Source organism: Leptosomus discolor, chromosome 1 (assembly GCF_034619465.1).
Source record: "Leptosomus discolor isolate bLepDis1 chromosome 1, bLepDis1.hap2, whole genome shotgun sequence".
Taxonomy (NCBI): domain Eukaryota; kingdom Metazoa; phylum Chordata; class Aves; order Leptosomiformes; family Leptosomidae; genus Leptosomus; species Leptosomus discolor.
Window position 1 is genome coordinate 148,408,478 of NC_141391.1, and position 23,324 is coordinate 148,431,801.

The following is a 23,324-nucleotide window of genomic DNA, read 5'->3' on the forward strand; positions in this document are numbered from 1 at the left end:
AGAGATGCTTTCAACGGAGGGGAAAAGTCCATGATTCTGATAAGGATCATGTCCTGAAAATGTAAATTACTTAAAGGAAATGGTAGCTGGTTTAGAACTTCAGACTTGTCCTGGTGTGACTTCAGAAAAATGCATGAAGTGGGAGAGCTCACTGCTGTGCATGTCCCCACTGGTTCAGGGGGAGCTGCTGCTGCGTGGCTCTCTGCAGCACTGACTTTGCCCTGGTGAAGTACCTCATTTTTCTTCTGTCACTTGCCCTGTGTCCTGGGAGGTAAGCTGCACAAGCACGTTCCCATGCCCACTGCTGCACAGCCCTGTGGTCATCTCCCATCCCTTAGCAGGGTGACAGATGGTTGGGTTTGTAACTGAACAGGCCTGAGTAGCATTACCAAGGTCTGTACTTCTGACATGGTAAAGATTTTGCTTTCTTGGCACTAGCTAGATGTGATGTAATGGCCAACGTCATAGCACATGGAAGGAGTACAGCAGGCACTTCAGTACTGTAACTTGCAATACGACTATAGTTTGTCTTGGCAATTACGGCAGGCCACCTAGAAATTATTTTAAATTAATGAAATGGAGTTGAGGAAGTCTCCTAGGTGTCAGTTTGCAGTCCCCCTCTTAGGATTTTCAGCTCAAAACATTTTGCTGTGATTGCTCATACAGGGAGCTGCAATGGTAGACTGATACTTCGCTCCTGCCCTACCCCATCATTTGCAGTTGGGATCAAGCTGGAAAGCTTGGGAGTTGGATTGTTGAGGGGTAACTGGTCTGCTACAACGTTAAGGTTTTTCTTTTATTGTTGAGAAGGCAATTCTAGATGAATTATAAGACATAAATACTCAAGTCCAAAAAGCATACATGAGGCAGAAATGGCAGAGACAAGAAAGCAAGCTTTGCTTCCTCAAGCAATACGTATTAAGCTGTGTAATTATGTATCAATGTATATTTTGCCTTTAAATGAATCCATTTTGCCAAGGTTCCAGCAAAGGTGAAAGAATCTCCTCTTGCAGTTACTTACAAAATGTAATCTGTGATATACTGAGGTAGTAGTACTCCATTCTTCATCCCTCTCCTTTGTTTAAAATACAGTTGTCTTTTTAAAGCCAACTTGGAACTTGAAAGTTTAGCCAAAGTTAAAATTCTTAACTTAAAATTTTGAATGCTAGGTCTGCAAGCCAGAGTCAAATCTGAAGCAAAAATTGCTGAATGCCTGACTCTGGTTCTTCAAATGTGTCGTACTGCTCCTCGACAGTTAGCATTTTTGGAAACTGTGACTCCAACAAAGCAGGTCCTCCCTAAATCTGATCTCTCTGCTCTGAGATGCTGAATATTCATTAAGTCTGCTCTGTAGCTTCAAACCCCTGTTTTGTGTGAGAATTATGTTTTAAGGGAAATCTTGGCTAAAGCTCTGCTGAAAGCAAAAAGATAACACAAGTGACCTGAAGAACAGTGCAAGGGAGGCATCTTAGAATTTAAAAGAAGTTAGAGGGGTTATAACTGAAACACTTGCAGTTCTGAGTGGTAGAGTAGAAATTGGTCAGTCATGTTGTGAGGAGGGCTATGAGGCAGAAGAATAAGCAGCACGTTTTGTTTCACTTTGCTTATGTTTCACTTTAATAAATAGCTTTACAGTTAACAGTCTACAGTCTCTAAAAAGCTGAGTTTTAGAAGAACTCATGGTTTGATGTGTTATGTAGGAAACAGAATCCCAGGAAACATGTGTAGTGACAATATATTCCTAACTGTGCAGGTATAAACTCATTTGTTAGGGTAAAGAAAATAAGTAGTTATCCTTTTGCATCCTATCGGGGAAATGCATTGTTTTGACATTATTTATTTTGAGGTGTTGCTTTTTGCTATCCTTATAATTCCTTAGGCGTAATTATTGTGCTATTGTCAGGGGTTCCAAACTGCAGTAGGCCTATCACTTGGTGTGCCATCTGCTTCCAAAAGTATGTGGTTTTCATTTGAACATCTTCTGTGAGTAGGAGGGGCTCAGCACTTACTTGGGAAGCACCTCTACTGCCAAAGGCAGTCTCAGAGCAAATTATGTTGGGGAACCTTCTTATCAAGATGTTTCCAGAAGCCAACAAAAATTCAAGCTGAGCCTTGCAACTAATGGAAATGTCATGCCTTCTGATAAATCAAATTCTAATATTTCTTAAACAAGGGATGGTGGCATTAAGACATTTCTCTTTTAAGCTTAGAGAATGTGATTTGCTGATATTGCATACACAAAACTTATCAGATATTAAATGTGTAAATGGTAAATGTTAATGTATGAAATAATTAGTCTGATCCACAAGAATATTTCCAGTACGAGACTGATAATTTGTTCAGCTCTACTGCCTTAGCAGTTACTTTAATCATATACCTCTTGGAGTTGAGACATCCAAGTGAAATTTGGTGTTAATTGCTGTGCCAATGTGTGCGTGGTCCTGATGCTGTCCATGCTTCCTATATCTACCATGCCTGTAACTTAATGTTTTAATCTTCTGTAAAGGCCTTTTATTATTCAGCCTCTCCACTCTTCTCTCTCTTGTCTGTGTGTACTAGGTTTTATTGGCTGGTTAACTTAAATTCAGCAGTCATCTTTGTCAGCATTTCTTATATCCAGCAGTCTGTGGCCAGGAACCTTGGTTTTCTTATCCCGTTTGTGTCTGTGCTTATGGCTATGATCACAATTCACATGGTGCGGGGTGAAATGATTTACAAACCCAAAACAGGTAAGAGGCAACTGTATCTTAGGAAATATCTTTAGAGATTATTTTTGCAGAAGAGATCAACTTGTATATCTAAGCAAGTTCTTCCACAACACTGCCCTGTTTGGTTGGAGACACTTGAGGTTTAGTTCCACAAGGTCTATGTGTAAGAGACAACATCTATCCTCTGTAAAATAGACCTGGAGCTTCTGGACAGACTGAAAAAGTGGAAAGCAGCCTCTGGTAAACTTATGTGCATTTTCTGTGGTGTCAAGGCATGCGTCAAAGCATTTGTCTGTGTGGGAAGAGGTATAATATGCGTGCAGCTGGTGGACATTTTGTCATATTTGGTTCAACCTCTGCCCAATGTGTTTTGGTCAGTTGAAGCAGAGTTTGCGCCTGTGCTAAGGCACCAAGTGCACTTGTCTTTTCCTTCTTCCATTGCTTTGCCTGAACTTGGGCAGCCAAGCAGTGTGGTTAGTCAGGTAAACAGGAATATGTGCTAGTAGCAAAGCAGTTTTAGAATGCCTTTATCTTGCAGAACGTCTGATGCTTATGGTTATTTCAACGTGCTTACTTATACAACATCAAGTGATTTTACACATTTGAAAATAACTAGAAATACCAAATAGCTCTAAATAGTTCCTGTGTAGATATTTTAAAACAGAAGAGTTTCTTACACTTCTGTGGCCTCACCAGTTAGTACCTGAGCTCTACAAAATCCTTTGGCCGCTACTGCTATCCATTGACCAAGCATAGAAATGTAAGTGGAGCCTAGATGACTTGAATAAGCTGTAAATGCCCCAACTTTGCTGTTGTTTTTACAATAGAATCCAGAAACTAAAAGCAAGTTGTTATTTCAATATTTTTGTTATAATCTAAGCAAAAAAGTATTAGGCAATGAATGTATAACCGGGAATATCATAGTGAGGATATCACTAGAGAGGTTTATTCAAAACAAATAGAGACAGAGAAACACATCTCTTCCATAGTGCCTCAAAACCCTCATGATGATATGCAACTCAGGTCTGTGAAGACTAGCATCAAATTAGCTAGCTTCTTATGGAGAAAATGATGGCTGTCTGGCTCACTGGGCCTCACTACAAGTTTTACAACCTGAGAAGGTAAAAAAAGATCCTTTAGTATCCATCCCTGAGCTGGACTATTTCACAGGGACTAAATCTGTAGTTTGTCATCTAAGTAGTTTAATTCTACTAAGTGGAATAACATATATGTGTAGATTATGCCTGTCTTGGCCATCAACAACACTAACAGATATATTTTTATCAAGTGGGTTTTTTTTTTATCCTATGAGTGTTGTTTGATTTATCATATATTTTCCAAGTCTTAGTAGAATGCCAGTCTCTACAGTAATAATATCTGCAAAGTTTTTTATCTCCTTAGTCAAAATAAAAGATAATATACTTTGTACCTTCCAGTGAGGTGATGAAATTTGAAATTCTTCAAAACTGTAATTCAAATCTGTAGGTGACCTTAAATGATGTTTTTATATGCTGCCTTTTTTATTTTAAGGTAACTCTTCAAATATGGATCATGCATTCAGTTATGTTCAGCCGTCAAGCATGGACTTCATTTGCATTTCTTCCCACTGCTATAATTTTGAGGACTGGCATGTGACCAGAGATGAGGAAAAAAATGTGTATCTACCATCTAGGGTGCAATGTGGGCTTTTTATTGTAATTAAACAGCATAGATATTCATGATTATATCAAGGTCAAAGTAGCAGAACATTAGAGCCAAGGGCTGAAATATAAAGGAGAAGGAACATCACTCTCTGAAAGTTGCAATTTGATACATATACAGACAGATTATTTCTATAAGAAAACTTTAGCTATACAAGTATAGAGTGTATGATGTAGATCTACACAATATGCACGGATATAAATATTTATACTTTTAAACATGTCTCTTACTAGCTGATCAGATTTGTAATTTGAAGTTCACCACTATGGAGTTCAGTGGGGTTTACTTCTTTTCTTTTAAGGAAGGAATGAGATCCTTACATCATTGGCAAAATCCTCTTGATATTGATTAGGTCTATGTATCATTCAAGCTGCTTTTTGAACTACAACTTCAAGCAGCTTTATTTTCTGAGTTTACTAGATCTTATAATCTGCTGGAATTCCATGCCAAGAAACACAGCTAAATAATGTATTGTGTGGTTTGCCTCATACAAAATAATGTTTCCTAAGTAGTTGACTGAAATTACATTAAAGAGGGCCTCAGCTGATCTATTAGGAAAGGCAGGGAAATGTCAGGATTTGTTGTCCATTTTAGTCTCTTTTTTTTTTTTTTTTTTGTTAGTGACAGTAAGAAAAAAGAGTTTGCCCAACATCTTCCATTTCAAAGGAAAGGAGATGACCATAACCATCTTTGAGACTAGGTCTGATAAACCAAGACAACGACACATTATTGTGTTGTTGAGCTGTCTGCCAGTCTTGTCATGGGGTACTCTGCGCACCTTTGGATTTCAACACTGACTGGGTTCAAACCCTTGTGGACCAGTTACTCCCACTTTTCATTCCTTCTTTGTGAACCTCTAACCTCTAATGTAGGACAAAGCAGAAGATTATCACTTCTCTGACCTGACACATATAATTAGCAGCTCTGCCAATGAGTTGAGCTTATGCTGACTTTTCTGCTACCTTTTTTTTTTTTTTTTTAAACTTCTGAAAATAACTCTGCTTTGACAAGACCCCCTGGTCCCACTTGTTTTCTGGTTAGCTTCTTAGTCAAGTCACTCTGGAATTCTGCAGATTTTTCTTTTAGTCTTCAGATTTGGTCTTGAAATAGTCTAGATCCTAAACTTAAGCATCACTTACAAAGAGTGATAAGAATAGTTGCCTAGTACGGTCGTACAGAACAATCGAAAACTGTACCAACTCTCTGTGTTTGCAACCTTTGATATGCTATTTCAGATTTTATTCAATAGTGCCAACAGTCTACAGGTTAATGGTAATTAAGTTGTCTAACAAAATGCCCTTTCTTAGTACTCTAGAGCAAGTGCTTCCAATAGGTGTCAATGGATATTTCTAGAAAATCATTTCCATACCAGATATATAGGGAGACATTTTCCCTCTGCAATCTTAGTTCACCCTAGGTTTTGGGAAGTATTTATTTATAGATACCCAAGTTATTGTAGTGCTTCAACACTCTTAGAAATGCAGCGAAGTGTAATAACCCCTGTTTGCATGGATGGCAACTTACCAAGGGCAGATGAATTTGCATTCCCAAGCCTGAAGCTAATAGTTTTTTACTTCCACTTCCACTGAATCTGAGAACCAAGTTAGCAATTCCTGAACTCAGTAAACGAGAGAGCAAGTTTAATATGCCAAATACTAGATTGAAAACTACTACTCTGCCACAGCATGCTACTTGGAAGTCCTGAGATAATATTTCTGTCTTTGGAATGCATCCATGAAAATTCACTTTTCTCGTCAGCCCTCTTTTGAGCTCCCTTTCCTTCTCACTTTGCTACTACCCTTCCCTTGCTGCTGGACTTCAGCAGATATGCAATATTTCCGTACTGTCTGGAATTGAAAACTAACCTCATTCAATGAACAGAAAGCAAAAGCAAAGGGAAGTAATACTCTACCTGCTGAACGACAGCAGCGAATTGTTGTGGTGTGTTAAATAACTGGTAGCAAAAGGCACTTCTCTCTGTGCATGTTGGGCTGTGTTGTTTTTGTAACAATTAGGTTGTGAATCAACTGGCTTCCAAAACAGAACAAAGTCTGGACAAATCCAGACTGACATTGCCTTCCCTCTCCCCAAAAAGACATAAAGGTGAATATATGAGGTCGTATTTTCCCTCCCAAAGTGTTTTGTCCTGTCTTATTTATTTTGGCAGCAAGTAAAACAATATCAATGTCTAATGTCTCTGATTGTTTGCAGACAGTTCCCTGCTGACAACTTTTGGGGTAATGGCTAGTGCACTGAAAACATGCTGTGTGCGATATCGCTACCTTAGCGGAGGTGTGACAAACTGGCTAGATCATGCCAAGGAAAACAATGGTGGTCAGTACAGTGAGACTCAGGTGGAAAGCACGAAGTCGCTTGCCAGGCTCTTCCCGTTGTTTGCTTTCCAAATTCTGTACAGAACATGTATTATGCAGGTGGGTACACAGCTTTTAAACAAAAGTCTTGAAATATACTGTAATGTGTGTTTACTACTATGTCTCTAGGCATGGTTCTTTTTAACTGTTGCTTTACCAGCAGAGCAACTTTGCAGAGTAGTTTTAATTACCTGAGAATATACCTTGCTATATTATCTCATCTCATCAAATAAGTAAAATTGGCGTGTCCAAGACTCATTAAGGAGCTTGTGTGACTGCTTGCTACTCATTTCTCTGAACCCTTACTGGCTGAAACAACTAGTGCTAGAGTCCTGTGCTACTCACGTTGCCATTGCAGTTATCAGAGGCTCAGGCTCAGCATTCTTCTGGAAAAAAATGTAATTTTCCAAGTTCTTAAATGTTCATTCACCTTTTGGGAGAGGAAGAAAATCTTTATTTTCTCTTTTGGTTGCATATTTCTCCTACTGTTTTGATGGAATTATGTGGCTGGTGTACCTACACTAGAAATGGGTGGGTTTCCATTTGTGGAAAGAAGCAGTCCTTTCATAGTCTCTCTAAGAGGCTCTGTGGTTCTTTCCACTTCTGAGTGCATGTACGTTATATAAATGTAAATGTGTCAAGAAGCTACTTAAGCTGACATGATTCCTTCAGATTCATTTCTGTCTGGATGATCCTAGCTAAGCAGGAGTTTGAGGTAGCTTACCCTTTGACAACTGGAATAACAAATTTATGAGCTGGCTTGGAAATTCATTTTTACTTATGGGTGTTAAAATGCTGCTTAAGGAAATTCTTACAAATATGTAGCATATACTGCTTTATTGACACTCCCTCTTGCCACCATCTTACATTTCCATCCATCTGCCTCCTTTTTGCCTCTTCCCTCCCCACCCCCAAAAGCACAAAAAAAAAACCCCAAGCAAACAAAGAAAAAAACCCAAACAATCCCAAAACGACAAAAGCACACATATGGCTGAGGCTATGCATTAATGACCAGCTGGAAAAGAGTTAGATATGATTAGTCGGGGTTGTAATAACAGGGTATATATCTAGAAAAGATAAAAGTATTTGCACTGATGAAAGAAATGACTTTTATTCCTTTGGCAGAATTTCCAATAAGTTTAAGGCTATTTCTTAGACTAGGCGATAGATCAGTATCTTTTTTGTAAAGATTAATAGTATTTTTCCATATTATTAAGTTAACAGCTTTCAGTGCCTGTGATTCATGTTGATGATATTTTAATTCCTATTAAGAAGTCAATTCTGAATTGCAATAGGCAGTGGGAAGAAGGAACCAAGAAAATTTGGCTCAATTCTGATCTTTCATAGTTCTGTTGCCATTTATTCACCCTTTTACAGTTTATATCTTCTTTTGGAGGTGGAATGTAGGTGAAAAATATTTTTATTGAAAGCTAGCCTTTAAGTAATTCTTTAGCGCTGAACAGACTCCTAGTGAGTAGTGTTGACTATAACCGTTGATGAGAAACCCTAAATGAGCTCACTTACTAACTATACATTAATTTTCAGACAGCTATAAAGCAGTAATATTCTACATGGATTTGGCATTACCAGTCATGTTGAAGAGCCATGCAGAATGCTGCAGGAAACCAGAACTCTCTAAAAACATAAACTGAGTAAAGAAACCAGTTCTACATTCAGCTGTGTTATGACTCTACTCTTATGAATTGCTCAAGTTATTTATCTTCCTCTTTCCCATTAGTCTGTAAAATGGAGCGGATTATAACTCCCTGCTGCACATGGAATTACGATGCTTAGTCAATCAACCTTCTTCAAAAAAACAGACTGAAAAATCTGTTGTAGAAGCCATTGTGATTTTTTTATTATTATTATTTATTTTTTTAAATAAACTCAACAGATCTTCAGTAGAGCCTCACACAAGCAGGAGGAATTATTTGCTTTTGAAGTGAAAGACAGACTTACAAATCTACTTAGTTTCATATGCTGATGACTGCCATTGGTGGGTTCCTCATCTGATTATTCACTTTCTTCTGTTTTCAACTCCTGGAAGTAAAAGGAAGTCCTCTATATAGCTGTTATGGCTGTCAGTTACATTAAGCTGGTTCTAAGATTGTGGCCAAATCTTCATTCCCTGTAGCTTTTAAAGCTATATGTGTTGGTAAGTGTATCTTAAAAATTACTCCCACCTTAAGCACACAACCAGAGGTTCAAAATAACTCTGTATCTTGCTATACTAAAATTCTGTTTTGTTAAACCCTGATTATGAGATGTGACTAAAGTATTAGGCAGAACCATTTAGTATATTGTCTGATAGACCTAACTAGGGATGATAAAATAAACTCATGGACTTGTTAAATTCAGGAGCAAATTAAATAGAAGTTCTGGCATTCTGGCATCACGTAAGAAAATGTTCTGGCAGCACGTAACAAAATGTTACGTTCTGGAAGAGAGCAAGAATTTCACTATCCAAAAGGCTTTCATCATGAATGGTCAATCCTTTTGGCCAGCAAGTATTTGGTTTACTATGACTTCTTCAGGAGGAAAAGAGTTGGAATTTCCAAATATAGTAAAAATCTTATCCATGAAAGGTACCTGGTGTACTAATGATGCAGGGTTTTATTCTTCAATACAGATTCCTTCAGGATATTATCTCCAAACCATGAATTCTAACTTGCACTTCAGTGGATTTGTCCTGCCCGTTGCAGCAATGAATGTGATAAGCATTGTGCCACTACTTATTCTTGTTCCTATTTTGGAATGCATTAGCTCATATGTCTTTAGTTCCAAGGACACTGGACGTTCTCCAACAATTTACATTGGTATGTATAAAATACACATGTGTATACAGTTTTGATATGTATTCTGTTTTTGAAAGAGAAACTTCAGTAGCTGATAGATGATCCTATACAATTATTTCTGACTATATATGTTAAGATGGGCTTGTTTTGGGATGGTGCTCAGAGGTGAATATGTTTCAAAGGAATTATTGAAAAGACAGTCTTTGAAAAAACGTGCTAGATATCAAGAAAAAGAATGCATAGCTTTTGTGTAGGACAGAGGCCGAGACTCCTCTGACCAATAAAAAAAAAAATTGAGACACAAAAATAACTAAGAATCACCCTAAGGAATTGTTGAGAGAAACAGAACTAACTATTTAGACCTGAGACTTACTCTGACTTGGTTATCTTCTATATGTTTGTTTATGCATTAACTTTTGGAAAGTTAATTTACTTTGAAAGTCCTTTTGGGGGATGGGAGGGTCCATCAGCCTAATGCTCTCTGATGATGGAGAAATGTTCATTGCTCATAATGGTGAGTTTAGATTTAACTAACTAGGTTATGAACAGAGGCTTTGGTGGGTTTTTTATGCTGTAACTGCATTGACATTAGGGTTGGAGCTCATAAGAGGAAAACTGTATTATCACTGGTACAGTTTTTTCCAGACCCTGCAGTTGCATCACAAGTATCTAGTCTAATTCCAGGTCTGCAATAGCTGTTTTTAGAACTGGTGAACAAAAGAAAACATGCAGACAGCTACATAAAACAAATGGATGCATATCACTGGGCTGTTGTTCCCCAGCAGGCTGAACGGGTGGAAGGTTACTTGGAGAGCTGCAGATTTCCTCTCTAGCACTAGAATTTTAATTTAAATATCTAATATGAGATAACTAGGTGTTTAGTAATTTATTAAAATCCTAAACTGAAACATACCTTATGATACATGCAAAGTAAAGCAAAAAGGGATCTCCACATCTGAAGTATTCTCTCTTTCTCATAGACATGGTACAAAGTCTTCTCTGTTGTGAGCACTAACATTTTCAGTTAATCCCTACCTCCAAACCTCTTAGGTTCTAAGATACAGAGGATCCCACCAGATCTTTTCTGATATCAGCTACATCTAGCAGCACCAGAAGAGCAGCTTCCATTCTGTATTCGCTTAAAACTATTCCCTTTCATAGATACTCACATTAAACTTCTGACATTTTTTATCTTCCAGGCTGCATTATAAAGCTCAGACAAAAATATTTATAAACGACTATTTTCTCAGTGTGCTACTATTAATTCAGTGCCCCATGGCAAGCAGCACAGTGAGTACTGACACACATGGAGGTATTAATCTGACTAAATTAGCCTAATTAAGAGTGTTATTAAGTTTTATACAAACCAGATGCATATAACACAGCAGGTTGCAATTACCCTGGGTTTTAAAATAACATCTGCATTAAAACACAAAAAGCATGTTCAGATAATAATTTTCCTTAAAACCATGGAAATTTCAAGTTAGTATTAATGTTCTATCCTGTCATGCTGAACAGCAGTAGAATATATGCAGTGGTTTATTCTTAATAGCGTCATTTATTAAAATAGCCTCCTGTTAGGGGTGATAAATTACTTGAGGCATAAAAATACCTGTGAGTACAGGCGATGGCTTTAGATATACAAGTATATGACTGCACCTGCAAATATGGTAGACCTCTAAGTGCCAATATTTTTGCCAACGGTTAATTAGGTTCACAATTATTTTCAGGAAGAAAATTGGAAGCATAAATAGGCTGTTGGTGTTAAGCCAGCCTATAACTCTATTTTAATTCAAGTCATGTAAGAGGAAGAAATTCAAATAGTTTTCTGAAAATTTTCAGTATGTTAAGAAGAACAGTTTTCAACCATATAGACAATGTTGAACTGAATTATCTGATTGCTCTGTAATAAGAATCTACATGAAAACTGTGATCTGTGTTACTTTCTTTGTAGCTGTTGGTTTATTTGTTAATTATGTATGGTCTAAAAACTATTAAAATCTTACTATGAATTCAGATTGTGTCCCAAATATATTGCATATCTGAACTTATTTATGAAAAACACGAGTATTTGGTAAATTTAGTTTTTCCAGTTTTATAGTTGTTTCCTTGTGGGGATTTTTAGTCTTAGTTGTGGGTTGGTTTTCTTAATATATATTTTATGCTACTTGAGTTAGTCAGTAGTATAGAAGATTTAGCACAGAACTTAAGGTGTTGGTCTACTGGATAGTTGTCCATCAGCTACAGGCGAGAGGCTCTAGCTGAAGTACCTGAGCCACAGAAATTCTAGCTCTAATATTCTTAATAACTGATTATACTAAAATGTCTTATTAGTCTAGGATTTACTGCATTCAGAAGTGATGTGGAGAATAGGTCTCCATACAGTACACAAAATCAAACCTTCATCCAATGTCTATTTGAAGTGGTTTAGGAGTTGATGATGACCATTTCTTCCTGAAAGGTGGTCTAGTTTGAACATGTATTAATTCCAGGAAAGATTTTTGACCTGTTTTACTCAGGATATGAGATCAGGAATCGCAAAGGTCCAACACAAACTTAGTCTCTAGATGATATAAACAACCTTGTCCTAGAATCAGATCCAAGTGTTCCTAAACCAGCCTATTCTCCTGTAAAACCAAAGCCTCAGAATGTCATTCCAAACTGCTTGTTTTAAAGAGGACTGAAGGGAGAAAAGATAGGAGGAAAACCAGGTCTCCAAGGCTCTGTTTCTTCCACATAATATCTTAAAAGAAATATTACAATTGTTGGGCATTCAGAGGTTACTTTTTCTGAAATGTTTTGGCTTTTAGTAAGGAAAATACTTAAAATATAGCACTGTGTAGTAATATTGAACTGCTTGAGTTTTCTTTAGTACTAACATAATTTTTCACTAGGAGAACTCTTGCTTTGGTAGATTACAAGAAGCTCCTTGAGGGCTTTATACCTGGCCTTGATAAGATGCATTGGCTCGAAAATTCTGTTGAATTCCCTCCTGTCATCAATTTTCAAGCAATATGATGTTCTTATTAAGCACTAGAGGGGCCTTAACAACAAAACAGCTTCCAAGCCTCAGGTTAGGTGGGAGGAAGGGTATTTAAAGTTGTGAAAATGCAGGAAAACTGTGCTGGTGGAGGGGTGTGAGAGTTTGGTGCTGAGAGAATAAACACAGATGCATGCAAAAGCATAACAAGGCTAAGGCCACTTAGCTATATGAGTTTTCTGCCTCTTCTGTCCTCACAGCCAAAGAGACAAGCTTTATGTATGTTATAAATATAATATGAAACAAAAGCCTTTAACTGTTGACATCAAATCTAAGTGTAACAATTTCTAGTCATGAAGTGAAATGAGGCTTTAAGTCAAGTGGAAAAACGCAGTCCAGGTATTTGAACCAAAGCTGTTAAAAGAAACCAAATTCTCACACCTGTGCTTACATTATAGCTTAGAAATGCTGAGGAATCACAAACTTAGTGAAAATCAATGGGAGCTCAAAACATCAGAAGTATAATTGTTTCAAGTTCAGGAGGCTTACTTGAAAACTTTGTGTTTTTCTTTTCTGAGAGGCTACAACCATTTCGTATTGTCAACATTAAGAAATAGAATAGATTTAAATAGCATCCTCTATGCAATGTGTGGTGAAGTGTGCAGTATTTAAAATGCATTTGAGTTGAATAGAAGCTTTTGTCATGCTTTATGAGGCTAAACATAGGCATTTTTTTCCTGCCCTGTGTTCTTGTGCAGTACTTTTACCTGTGCCTTACCGTTGAGGCAGGCAGTAAGACTCCATGCAGTAACATGTTGAAATGTATTGTGGATCCAATGTATTATGGATCATGCAATGATACTTCTTCAGGATAGCTGAAGAAGCGGGGAGACAGCTGTAGTCCAATGGCTTATGTGTAAACACTTAGTGAGCTGAAGATGATTTCTTCCATCCTAAAATGTTAAACAGTCCAGCAGACGCAAACTTTCAAAAGTAGTTCAAGGGACCTCTGTAGTGGAGAGAAAGGGGAAAATGTAGGAATGCCTGATCTCTTGAGGTGTGATATGTGGTGCTGATCTTTTTCTCTCCTATCTACCATGGCCTGCAGCCTTAGAAATCCAGTACTTCAACTGCCTGCATTAATTCTTTCTGTATAGAAAACAAATGGAAAAAGTGTACGGTGTATGTGTATATTTCAGAATCTTATTGCTGCTTGAATAGGAGAATTTCACCCTGCTTGGTAGCCTTGTTCCTTACCCAGTCTCCTGTGATATCCGGAAGGGCTGCTGCCTTTTCTTTCTCTCTTCCTTTCTTACCTCACCCAGTCTTCAAAAAAAGTTTTGTGACTTTGCTTTTCAGAACAGTTTTTCCTCTCTCATTTATTCTGCATCCTTAAATTCTTTCTCTGCTGAGCTGCTGTCCCTTTACCAGATATATTTAGAGTTAGGCTCGTGGTGTAGGAAGCACTCTTTATTCCTGTCTATATGTCCAGAGAGGGTGTATTGGGGGTGGGGGGGTGGGAGAGCTTGTTTTGCATCTGTTAGGACTTTGCTTCGTTCTAAATGTATGATGATACTGTAACTACAGCCTTGGTGAATGCTCTCTGTGCTCTTTACCCAGTTGTAGGTCAGTTATCTGCTGCACTTTCCGTGATGGTTGCTGGCTTCTCTGAAATACATCGAAAGCATTTCCCTCAGGTGGAGCAGACTCTTTCTGAGGAGGTTCTTCTGGTCTCCTCCATGCCTTGCTTCCACTTAGCTCCTCAGTACATCCTACTTGGAGTGGCTGAAGCCTTGGTAACTCCCTCCTGTAAGTAAGATCTAGCAGGCTAAAGCAAGAGTGTCCTGATTTACAGGGAATGATATCAGCTTCCTAAAAATAATTACCGTCATCTGATATTTTATCCCTGGCTCTCTTCCATGGGCTTAATGAGCAGATCTGTGCTTTACCTGCTTCAGAGTAGCATAATTTGTCTTGCTGGCTGTAACTCAGAGTGAGCAATGATGTTGTTCCAGATTAACTGGAAGGTAACTGAGCCTGGTGAGGTCCCTGGTGCGTGTAATCCACCATTCAGCGGGGTGATGATCAGAGCGGATGGACTCTGGGCTTGGATGGGTGACTGGTTTTGAAGCTGAACCTGCTTCAGGTGGGGGCTGGACTGGATGAGCTCCTGAGGTCCCTTCTGACCTGAACTCTTCTGTGATGATTTTCTTGAGATGGAGCAAATAAGCACGTGACAGCTGAGCTGTGGTTACGGTCTATGAGTACTTTTTGGGCCACAGTCAAAGCAAGGTAAAGCAATTTAGCTTAACCCTTTTAATTTGTGGACCCAGCTAATAGAATTATTACACATTTTTTACTGGCATAGAGCGTATGCAGGTGGGTAACACAATTCAACTGACAGGCTAACCTGGAGAATATTGTAGGCAGATGCAAGATTTTGTTTGTGCTCCAATCAGGAGTCATGCAAACATGCCATGCATCGTGCCTTAGCTTGTGGCATGGAGCCAGAGATAAACACTCCTGTTTTGCAGAGCACAGGCAGAGCTAACCTCATGCCTGCCATCCATAAATTATATAGACAAGGTCTTGATTGTGAGTCTGAACCTTCTTTCCCTTCCATAATTTACCGTTCCACATCTACATTGACATTCCTGAGGCTTATTTTCTTCTGAGGAGCACGCAGAGTGCTTACCAGTGTTTTACCTTGCAGAGCTTAAAAAAATGTTAGTATTACAGAAATAATCTAATCAACGTTCACTTAAAGAGATACAGGTAAAGTAATTGACTAGCTGATCTCTGCAGGCATTTAATTCTACAGGTTGAGTGTCTATTGTTCCAGCACAACCCCAGAAACTTTCACATTTTATTTAAAAGCAGGAAATAACTTCAGTGTCTCAGCTTCATTCTTACACTCTAAGACTAGTGAGAGCTGCGGGTCATGGTCTGTCACTAAAAAGGTAATTTTCCCTAGTTTTAAATACTTAGCACTTTCATAAAGCCTCTTCATCCAATAGCTCTCAAGTACTTAACTGAGACAGGTTTCTAGGCAGGTAATGTGGTTTCTAGGTTACAGGCTAAGTATAACTGAAAACTGTGACCTTCTCTGTTTAGCTTTACAAAAAAAAAAAAGGTTAGGAGGTGGCTTGCTTACGGTCTTCTCATGCAGAAGCTTGAGAAGAATATTGTTGGTAAAATAAAGCTTTTTAATCTAGCACGCTGGGACACATCAGAAGTCCAGTGACTGGAAGATTACATTAACCATTAGAAAAGAAATAAAGCTCCATCTTGGCAGGGTTTTTTCTTTTTCTTTTCTCTCCTCTCTCTCTCCTCTCTCTCTCCTCTTAATATTTTTAAAGGATTGTGATTAGAATTTCTTTGGAAGAAAAGTTGTCTTCATTTAAATAAAGATTAAGTATCTTACTAAGAGCCACAGTTACAGGTGCCATTCAAGAACCCAGGTAAGTCTGAACTTGAGACTTGCATGCAGAAAACTAAAGGTGGGTACCTAAAATAGTAGGTTACTGCTATAGTTGATGGGGATGCAGGCCTCCATTTACTTCCCCATACATAGGTGTCTGGCATCATTTGTCATGGCTGTGCACACTGGATAAGCAGGCTCTTTACAGTACCTGTGTGGCCTCCAGCTGCTGCTTGAGAAGAGCATGGTTTTTCTGTAGGTCTTGCACCTTATCAGACAGCCCTGTGCTTGTTGTTAAGGTGTGCTAGAGCATTTCAAGCAGCACTGGGTATCTGTATTCAGGCTACTGAACTGAGCTCTAGGTTTCTACTTCAATTTGAACTGACCTGATATTCAGGAACCCTTCAGTGAATCTCCACGGATGGTAATGACAGCCTAGACACTTAAATAGTTGTTTCACCTTTCCTGACATTTTACTGCCTTTGTTATGCAGAAGGTCAAATTCAATTATCGTAATAATTTACTTGACCTGAAAGTACATAATCAAGTTGAAGACAGAAATGTTCACACTTGTAATCAGAAGAGAGGAGATATCTCATTTCTGAAGTGCTTGGTTAGAGGAGCTAGATTTGGCATATTGAACTCTTTATCTACATTTGAGACCTGATACAATTGTGTTTACATTAGGCCACAACAACCCTCAGCAGCACTGCAGGTTTGGGGAGGAGTGGCTGGAGAGCTGCCAGGCAGAGAGGGACCTGGGAGTGTTGACTGACACCCTGCTGAACATGAGCCAGCAGTGTGCCCAGGTGGCCAAGAAGGCCAATGGCATCCTGGCCTGTATCAGCAATGGTGCTGTCAGCAGGAGCAGGGAGGTGGTCATTCCCCTGTCCTCAGCTTTGGTGAGGCCGCACCTCGAGCACTGTGTCCAGTTTTGGGCCCCTCTCTGCAAGAAGGACATCGAGGTGCTGGAGAGGGTACAAGGATGGGCTACCAAGCTAGTAAAGGGTTTGGAGCATGTCTCGTATGAGGAAGAGCTGAGGGATCTGAGGCTGTTTAGCCTGGAGAAGAGAAGGCTGAGGGCAGACCTTATCATTCTCTACAACTACCTGAAAGAAGTTGTAGTGAGGTGGGGGTAGGTCTGTTCTCCCTGGTAACAAGCGATAGAACAAGGGGAAATGGCCTTAAGCTGCACCAGGGGAGGTTCAGGCTGGATATTAGGAAGAATTTCTTTACCGAAAGGGTTGTCAGGCACTGGAACAGCCTGCCCAGGGAGGTGGTGGAGTCACCGTCCCTGGAGGTGTTTAAGAGACAGGTAGGCGTTGTATTTAGGGACATGGTTTAGTGGTGTTGGTAGAGCTAGGACAAAGGTTCAACTCAATGGTCTTGAAGGTCTCTTCTGGCTGAAACTGTTCTATGATTCTATTTCATTATCTTCTTGATAGGAGTTTTATATGATCATCTGCTTCAGGTGGCATGAGCCTCTGTTAGAATAATACCTGCATTTAATGTTTCCCTAGGACTGAGGTAGTCTTTAAAAAATAAAATGAAACAATGGTAAAATAATTGCTCTCCTGCACAGTGTTAGAGTGTAAGACCTCACAGCCCTCTGACAACTTGAATTTGTAACCCTAGCTTGGTTTAAACTAGGAAATTATTCTTTGAAAACCCAATGATTTAAAAGGGAAAACAAACAAACAAACCCACAAAAAAACCCACCACCACCAACACACAAAAAAAAGGCAACACAACTTCATCCTGTGGGACAATATTAGCAGGCATTTGCCCCACAGTGCATGAGATTCCCTGTGAAGGGAAGCCAGCCTGCTGGCCGCAGCAGCTGTGTGACACTGCCAGTGTCCAAGCTGTCTGATGCATTTGGTGCACTGTAACTGCTTTGCCCTACAAAGGGTTAGCAGATTTGCGGTGTTTGCTGAAGTGCTGCAAGAATATCATCTGCCCATCAACATGTGTCAAAGCACTTAGAAATGGGAAGCCTTGTAACAACAGCTCTGTTAGTTTAAAGGATATATTGGGGATCACTTCACCCACCGATGAAATGCAATAGTCTCCAGGGTGAAATGCAACAGCTGTTTAATCGTTCACAGCAGCACTGTGGGAGAAGCGAGGAACGGAATATGCAATTGAAACAGCAGGGGTAATTTAAGTAAGCAGGATGCAATTACCCAGGCTGAATTTGGCAAAGATGCATGTTTTGTACCCCTGTTTTTAGAAGGGAGTAATAACCAAAACTTTTTAGGCTCTTAATGATTAGTGTTAGCTAGGACACTGAACTGTACAATGTTTCAGACTGTACATCTACAGATGGTGTCCCAGGCTAGCCTGCTTTCTCTTGCCCTCAGGCTTTTGATTCCTATTGTGAATGAGGAAAAAACATTGCCCATGGTATTTTTTTCTTTTCTTTAATATGTTTCCAAGGCTCTCATTTGGACATCCAAATTAAAAAGGGTGGAAGATGGTGATTGCAAAGTTTCATTTGTATTCAGAGATGCTTCAGGCAACTCATCATCCAAATAGGATCCTCTGCTGGCAAGTTTCTCAAGCTGGAGGTCATTCAAACTCAAGTAATAAAACAGGCTGGGAGACACTGGGACTTGGAGAGCAAGTGTGGACGAGGGCTCTAAGTGTGCCATTAGGAAACGAGGTTTTGATGATAAGGAAAGTTACTCAGAAAGAACAGCCATCATACAGGCTTACTGTGACTTTAATCCAGTTTAGCCAAATTACTCATTTTTTTTAAATGTTAATTTTTTTTTAGTATTTTTTAATAATTGGGATTATTTATAGTTATCAGTGCTACAACTCCCCCTCACCACCAAAGCTGTTGCTTCTTCTGGTTTAGTCTTCTGGCAAGAGAATGAAGATTAGCCAGTGGCTCTGGGGATTGCTCTCTCGGGAAGCGGAGCATTAACCAAGCACTAAGTAAAAGCAAGGTAACTGCACAAGTTAAGGTAGGGCTCTGGATTTTGGAATTATTTACTAGTGGTCGCACTGCATTGGCTCTGGCATAGGAGGTCCTGCTGTCCTGCAGGTAAATATCACATCTGCCGTCTTGATGCTTGCTGACTGTGGTGGTGTTTCTCTTTCTGACTGCAGTGGTGTTTTCTTGTCTTGCTATGCCTGAGATTTTAAAATGTGCAAGGATCTGTCTGGGTGAAAGAACTTATGTACTTGTGGAATATTGATAGATGTGGGATGGTTTGTTATGGAGAGTCATTTAAACAGTTTAGATAATCTTTTGCTAATAGGATACGTACTAACAACACGTCTGATTGCCCTTCTGCAGCAAGGACATTCTCTGTGAAAGATGGAAAGTCCCTATTAGGGACAGTTTGGATTTTTTTTTGTCTTACCTATCTTCTGCCATCATTTCCTACTTTTTTTCTTTTTTTTTTTTTTTTAACCTGTAACTGTATCTGCTTCCTTTCTAAGGTTCCTTACTTTCATTCCGGCTTGTGCCAGAAAGAATTAGAGGGATTTCCATGCATTTTTTAACTCTCTTTAATGGAGCTGGCTGCTTTATGGGAGCTTTCTTTGTTCAGACAGCCCACGCAGGCACTCAAGGTAAGAATATGCTCATGACTGGTGTTCCTGAGCAGTTTTCTAATATTATTGATTTGGAGAATTAGGCAGCAGAATTAAAAGGGATGCCAAAGTTTTATTGATTTGCTCTCACAATTAAGATGGAATTAAGATAGGAAATAGCCTTCCAGCTGTATTCATCTGATTTTAATGAGTCATCTTAGTTTTGATAGTTGGAGTAATTAGAGGATGGCATCTTGTAGGAAGCCCTCACCTCCAATCTCTATATTTCTTTTCTGGAAGACAAGAAAATAAATTGTCTAGGAAGCACCTTTTTACATTCACGAGGAAGTATGTTCGTGTTATCCATGCTTACGTGGAAGCCTCTGGCCATGAGGGCAAGATTAGTTCTTCAAAGACTGGAGAACATGCCCGCCTTTCTGTTCCATAGTGTCATAGGGGAAAGGAGGTTGGGTTGAGTGTTTCAAAGCTGTCTAAGGAATTTTTTCCCCTAGACCCACTACTTCTCTCTTGCCTTCTTTACACTTCTCCATTTGCTCAGCTACTGGAAGAACCAGATTCTGTGACAATATGGTCTCACTCTGGTTTTACACTTTTGCAGATACTGCAATTCCCAGAGAACTTACTGTTTCAAAAGGAGTTGTTTCAGATTCAGCCTGTTGAGAAGTATTTAGTTTAAGCCCTGAGCTGGAGATTTTTCTGGATGGCTGACTTTCAAGATAGGCCAAGAGTTTCTTAAAGTCTTTTTTTTTTTTTTTCCTTTGCTGATGAATTGTTGTTCAATACAGAAAAGTTTCGTAAGTAAACTTAAAAAGTAAAGCACTTGAGTTCTTGAACTGAAGGACAGGCATCCTTTTGTTCACATATCTGAAATAGTTCTTTCACTTGCTGAAGCAGTACTTCTAAAGATGCTCTCCATTGATAAGCTTTGCTGTTACTGCATTAGAGATCTGCTCTCTTATAGAGCACAACTACTGGCCCTAGTGCACGACACTGTTGCAATTACCATGACTGCAGAATTTTGTAACTGCTCATGGTTAAGTTTTGCATTCTTCTCTTTCCTACATAACAAACCATGTAACTTAAAAACAAGGGGAAGTGGGGTTTTTTTGAAAGTATGACAAGAAATTTGATTCCTACGTGCAAGATCTGAACAAATGGTTCTTTGACATGCAGAGCTGTTATTAATTCAATTAAAATTTTATTATGAGGTATAAAAGTATCGCCTAGAGATGGGTAAAAACCAGGAATGCTTACTCAAATGAATCAGGCAAAGAACTACTAAGTGCCAAGGCATGCAGTGTGGAGAGCAGAGCTCCTTGAATATCCCCCAGTGGAATAGATTTTTTTTTTTTTTTTTTTTTTTTTTCCCCACTAGGTAGTACAGGTTCAACAAAACTAACACTTCAGGAAAGACTGTGCTCGTGACTTTTTTTTTTTTATTATTCCAATCCCCCCAAAAGCATGGAAATTATTAATTTTGATAAGGTTGAAATATTTTGTTTTAGTAAAATTGACATCTTTTACTATAATTTGACTTTGGGTATAATTAAATACTTATAAAATAATTAAGCATAATGTCAGCATCAAAACATTTTGACTATGATGTGCCACTATATATGTGATTTATTCCTTCACAGAATATTTTTATACAAAACAATAGAGGAAATAATTTTTTGCATTTGGTTTGCAATTCAGTAGATTTTTGTTTAATTTTATATCAGTGTGATTTATTCTCTTTTTGTAAGTTTGTACGAAAACATTTAATTGATTCAAAAAATAAAATGTTCGTTTCTTGCTAGAAATACTGTTTTATCAGAACCTTCAAATTCTTATCCTGGCTGGGACCAAAAAGCCTGAACACTCCAAATTCTCCACAGACTGCAGTTGCCATGTCTAATCCTTTTTGCTCAACATATTAGAGCAAACTGAAAAAGTTTCCTGGCTAGAATACTCCTCACTTCTATGAAGCTGGAAATCAAACTTCTCCACTTAGCTTTGAAAAGCAAGAGGTATAACTTATGCCTTTATTTAACTTTGACAAACCTGTTGTTCCTGTAGATGGAATTGACCACATCGTCATCCTGAGCAAAAGTCACTCTTAAATTTCCAAAGGATTCAGTGACAGTCTGTGTTCAGATTCAGGTGGTGTAATGGGACTGAATAAGCTGCTAAATAGGGGAAGTCCTCTGCAAAACTTGAAAAGCTTCAGAGAAAATAATAGTGAAAAATGTTTAAGGTTTGCTCTGTTGCTCTAGTTAGAAGCATTAGAGATTACTTTCCCTATTAGTATGTAAACAACATATTATTGGGCTCAAACAACATATTATTGGGCTCTCACATTTTATTTCTAAAAATAAGTGGAATCTCACTGGGTATCTTTTTCCCAGTGTTCCCTGCTTGAATGAGATTATTCCAAATTACCACAATTCTTGCAATTCACAGCTTGTAAATAATGGAGATGTTCCTGTATCTTTAGTTTTGTTGTACCACTTCAGACTGAAGACTTAGAGTATTCCTCTACTCATCCCAGCTAGACTTTTGTCCTGCTGACTCATAAATCAAAGTAGGCTTGGGATCAGATCTCTGGAGCCAGAAATAGACTGTAAGAAAACCAGAGAGGCGTTTAGGCTTGGTTTTGTTTGTCTCCTGGTTTGACAGGAAATGTTTATATACAAAATTCTCTTGTTCCCTCTGTATTTTTTTCCAAACTCTTCCATTGTGCTTCTAATGGTGTTCTTTGGAGCTTGTGATGAAAAGCTTAAGATCAGCAAAATAATAATGTTTTTAATTTATAAAACCTAATGTTACCTATTGAACCTTCCAAAGATGCCAGCGCTTCAGAGAATAAAATTATGACCTCTTTTAGATCATATTAAGGTCAAAAGACACAAATTAAGCTCTCATAACACACATTTTGGGGTTTTTTTTGTTTGTTTTTTTTTTTCCAGCTCTGTTTAAAGAGCTTATTAAACATTCTGTATGTGGACAATTTATGGAACTGGGGATAAAGAAAACCAACCACAATTTTACTTTTTTTTTCCTGAAAAGTTGATAATTTATGTTGGAAAACCAAAGTTCTTTCTCTTTTGCTGAAAGAAGATGGTAGTGTTTATACAATGGTTTTGTGAGATTTAACAAGGCTTACTGTGTGACTCTTAGGCTATGGGTGCTTTTGTCTTGTCCCATGATTCTTTTTTTACTAAAACCTGAGCCAAGACTATTTCTGGTTCTCCCATCTCTAAGCTATGAGCCCATATTTGCCATGAAGCAATTCAGGATACAGTGAAGTAGATCCTCCAGTGTGTATTTTGAAGTGCTGAAGCACAGAGGGTGTTGACAAAATTTAAACACTTTTATATCCTATTTCATGTCACTGGTTTAGAATTTTATTTGGGTTTTTATTGGCAAAGTTGATCAGATATCAGTCACAGTCAAAGCTGCATTAATCATTTTTTAACGCATCTATGGAGGATGGTGTGAATATGATAAAATAAGACTTTTTTAAAAATCTGACGAGTGCAAACAGATGACGGGTGACAGTGATATTTTCAGTACAAGCTGGGAAGCTGCTTTCTTTTGGATCTCTTACCTCTCCTAACATTTTAACGGAAGAAGATGCAAGACAAAACCTGTCCTACTATGCCAATCATTTCAGAATACATTTCTCTAAAAATATTAATGTAAATATGTAAGGAAGGGGGAGGGGGGGGAGGGGGAGTCGGAGGAAGGAAACTGCCCCAGACACAGTTTTCCTGCTTGTATTTAGAGACCCAGGGTTTT

General features: G+C 38.6%; 1 protein-coding gene across 1 annotated transcript in view; it reads left to right on the forward strand.

The window, feature by feature from the left end:
• The window catches only part of SLC15A5 (solute carrier family 15 member 5), a 34,330-nt gene that overhangs the window by 5,838 nt on the left and 5,168 nt on the right, over positions 1-23,324 (forward strand). Inside the window, exons 3-7 of the mRNA XM_086466948.1 lie at positions 2,560-2,729; positions 6,621-6,841; positions 9,411-9,597; positions 14,177-14,365; positions 19,431-19,562. Coding sequence (XP_086323074.1) covers positions 2,560-2,729; positions 6,621-6,841; positions 9,411-9,597; positions 14,177-14,365; positions 19,431-19,562 — 899 coding nt within the window. The remainder of the gene's footprint in view (positions 1-2,559; positions 2,730-6,620; positions 6,842-9,410; positions 9,598-14,176; positions 14,366-19,430; positions 19,563-23,324) is intronic.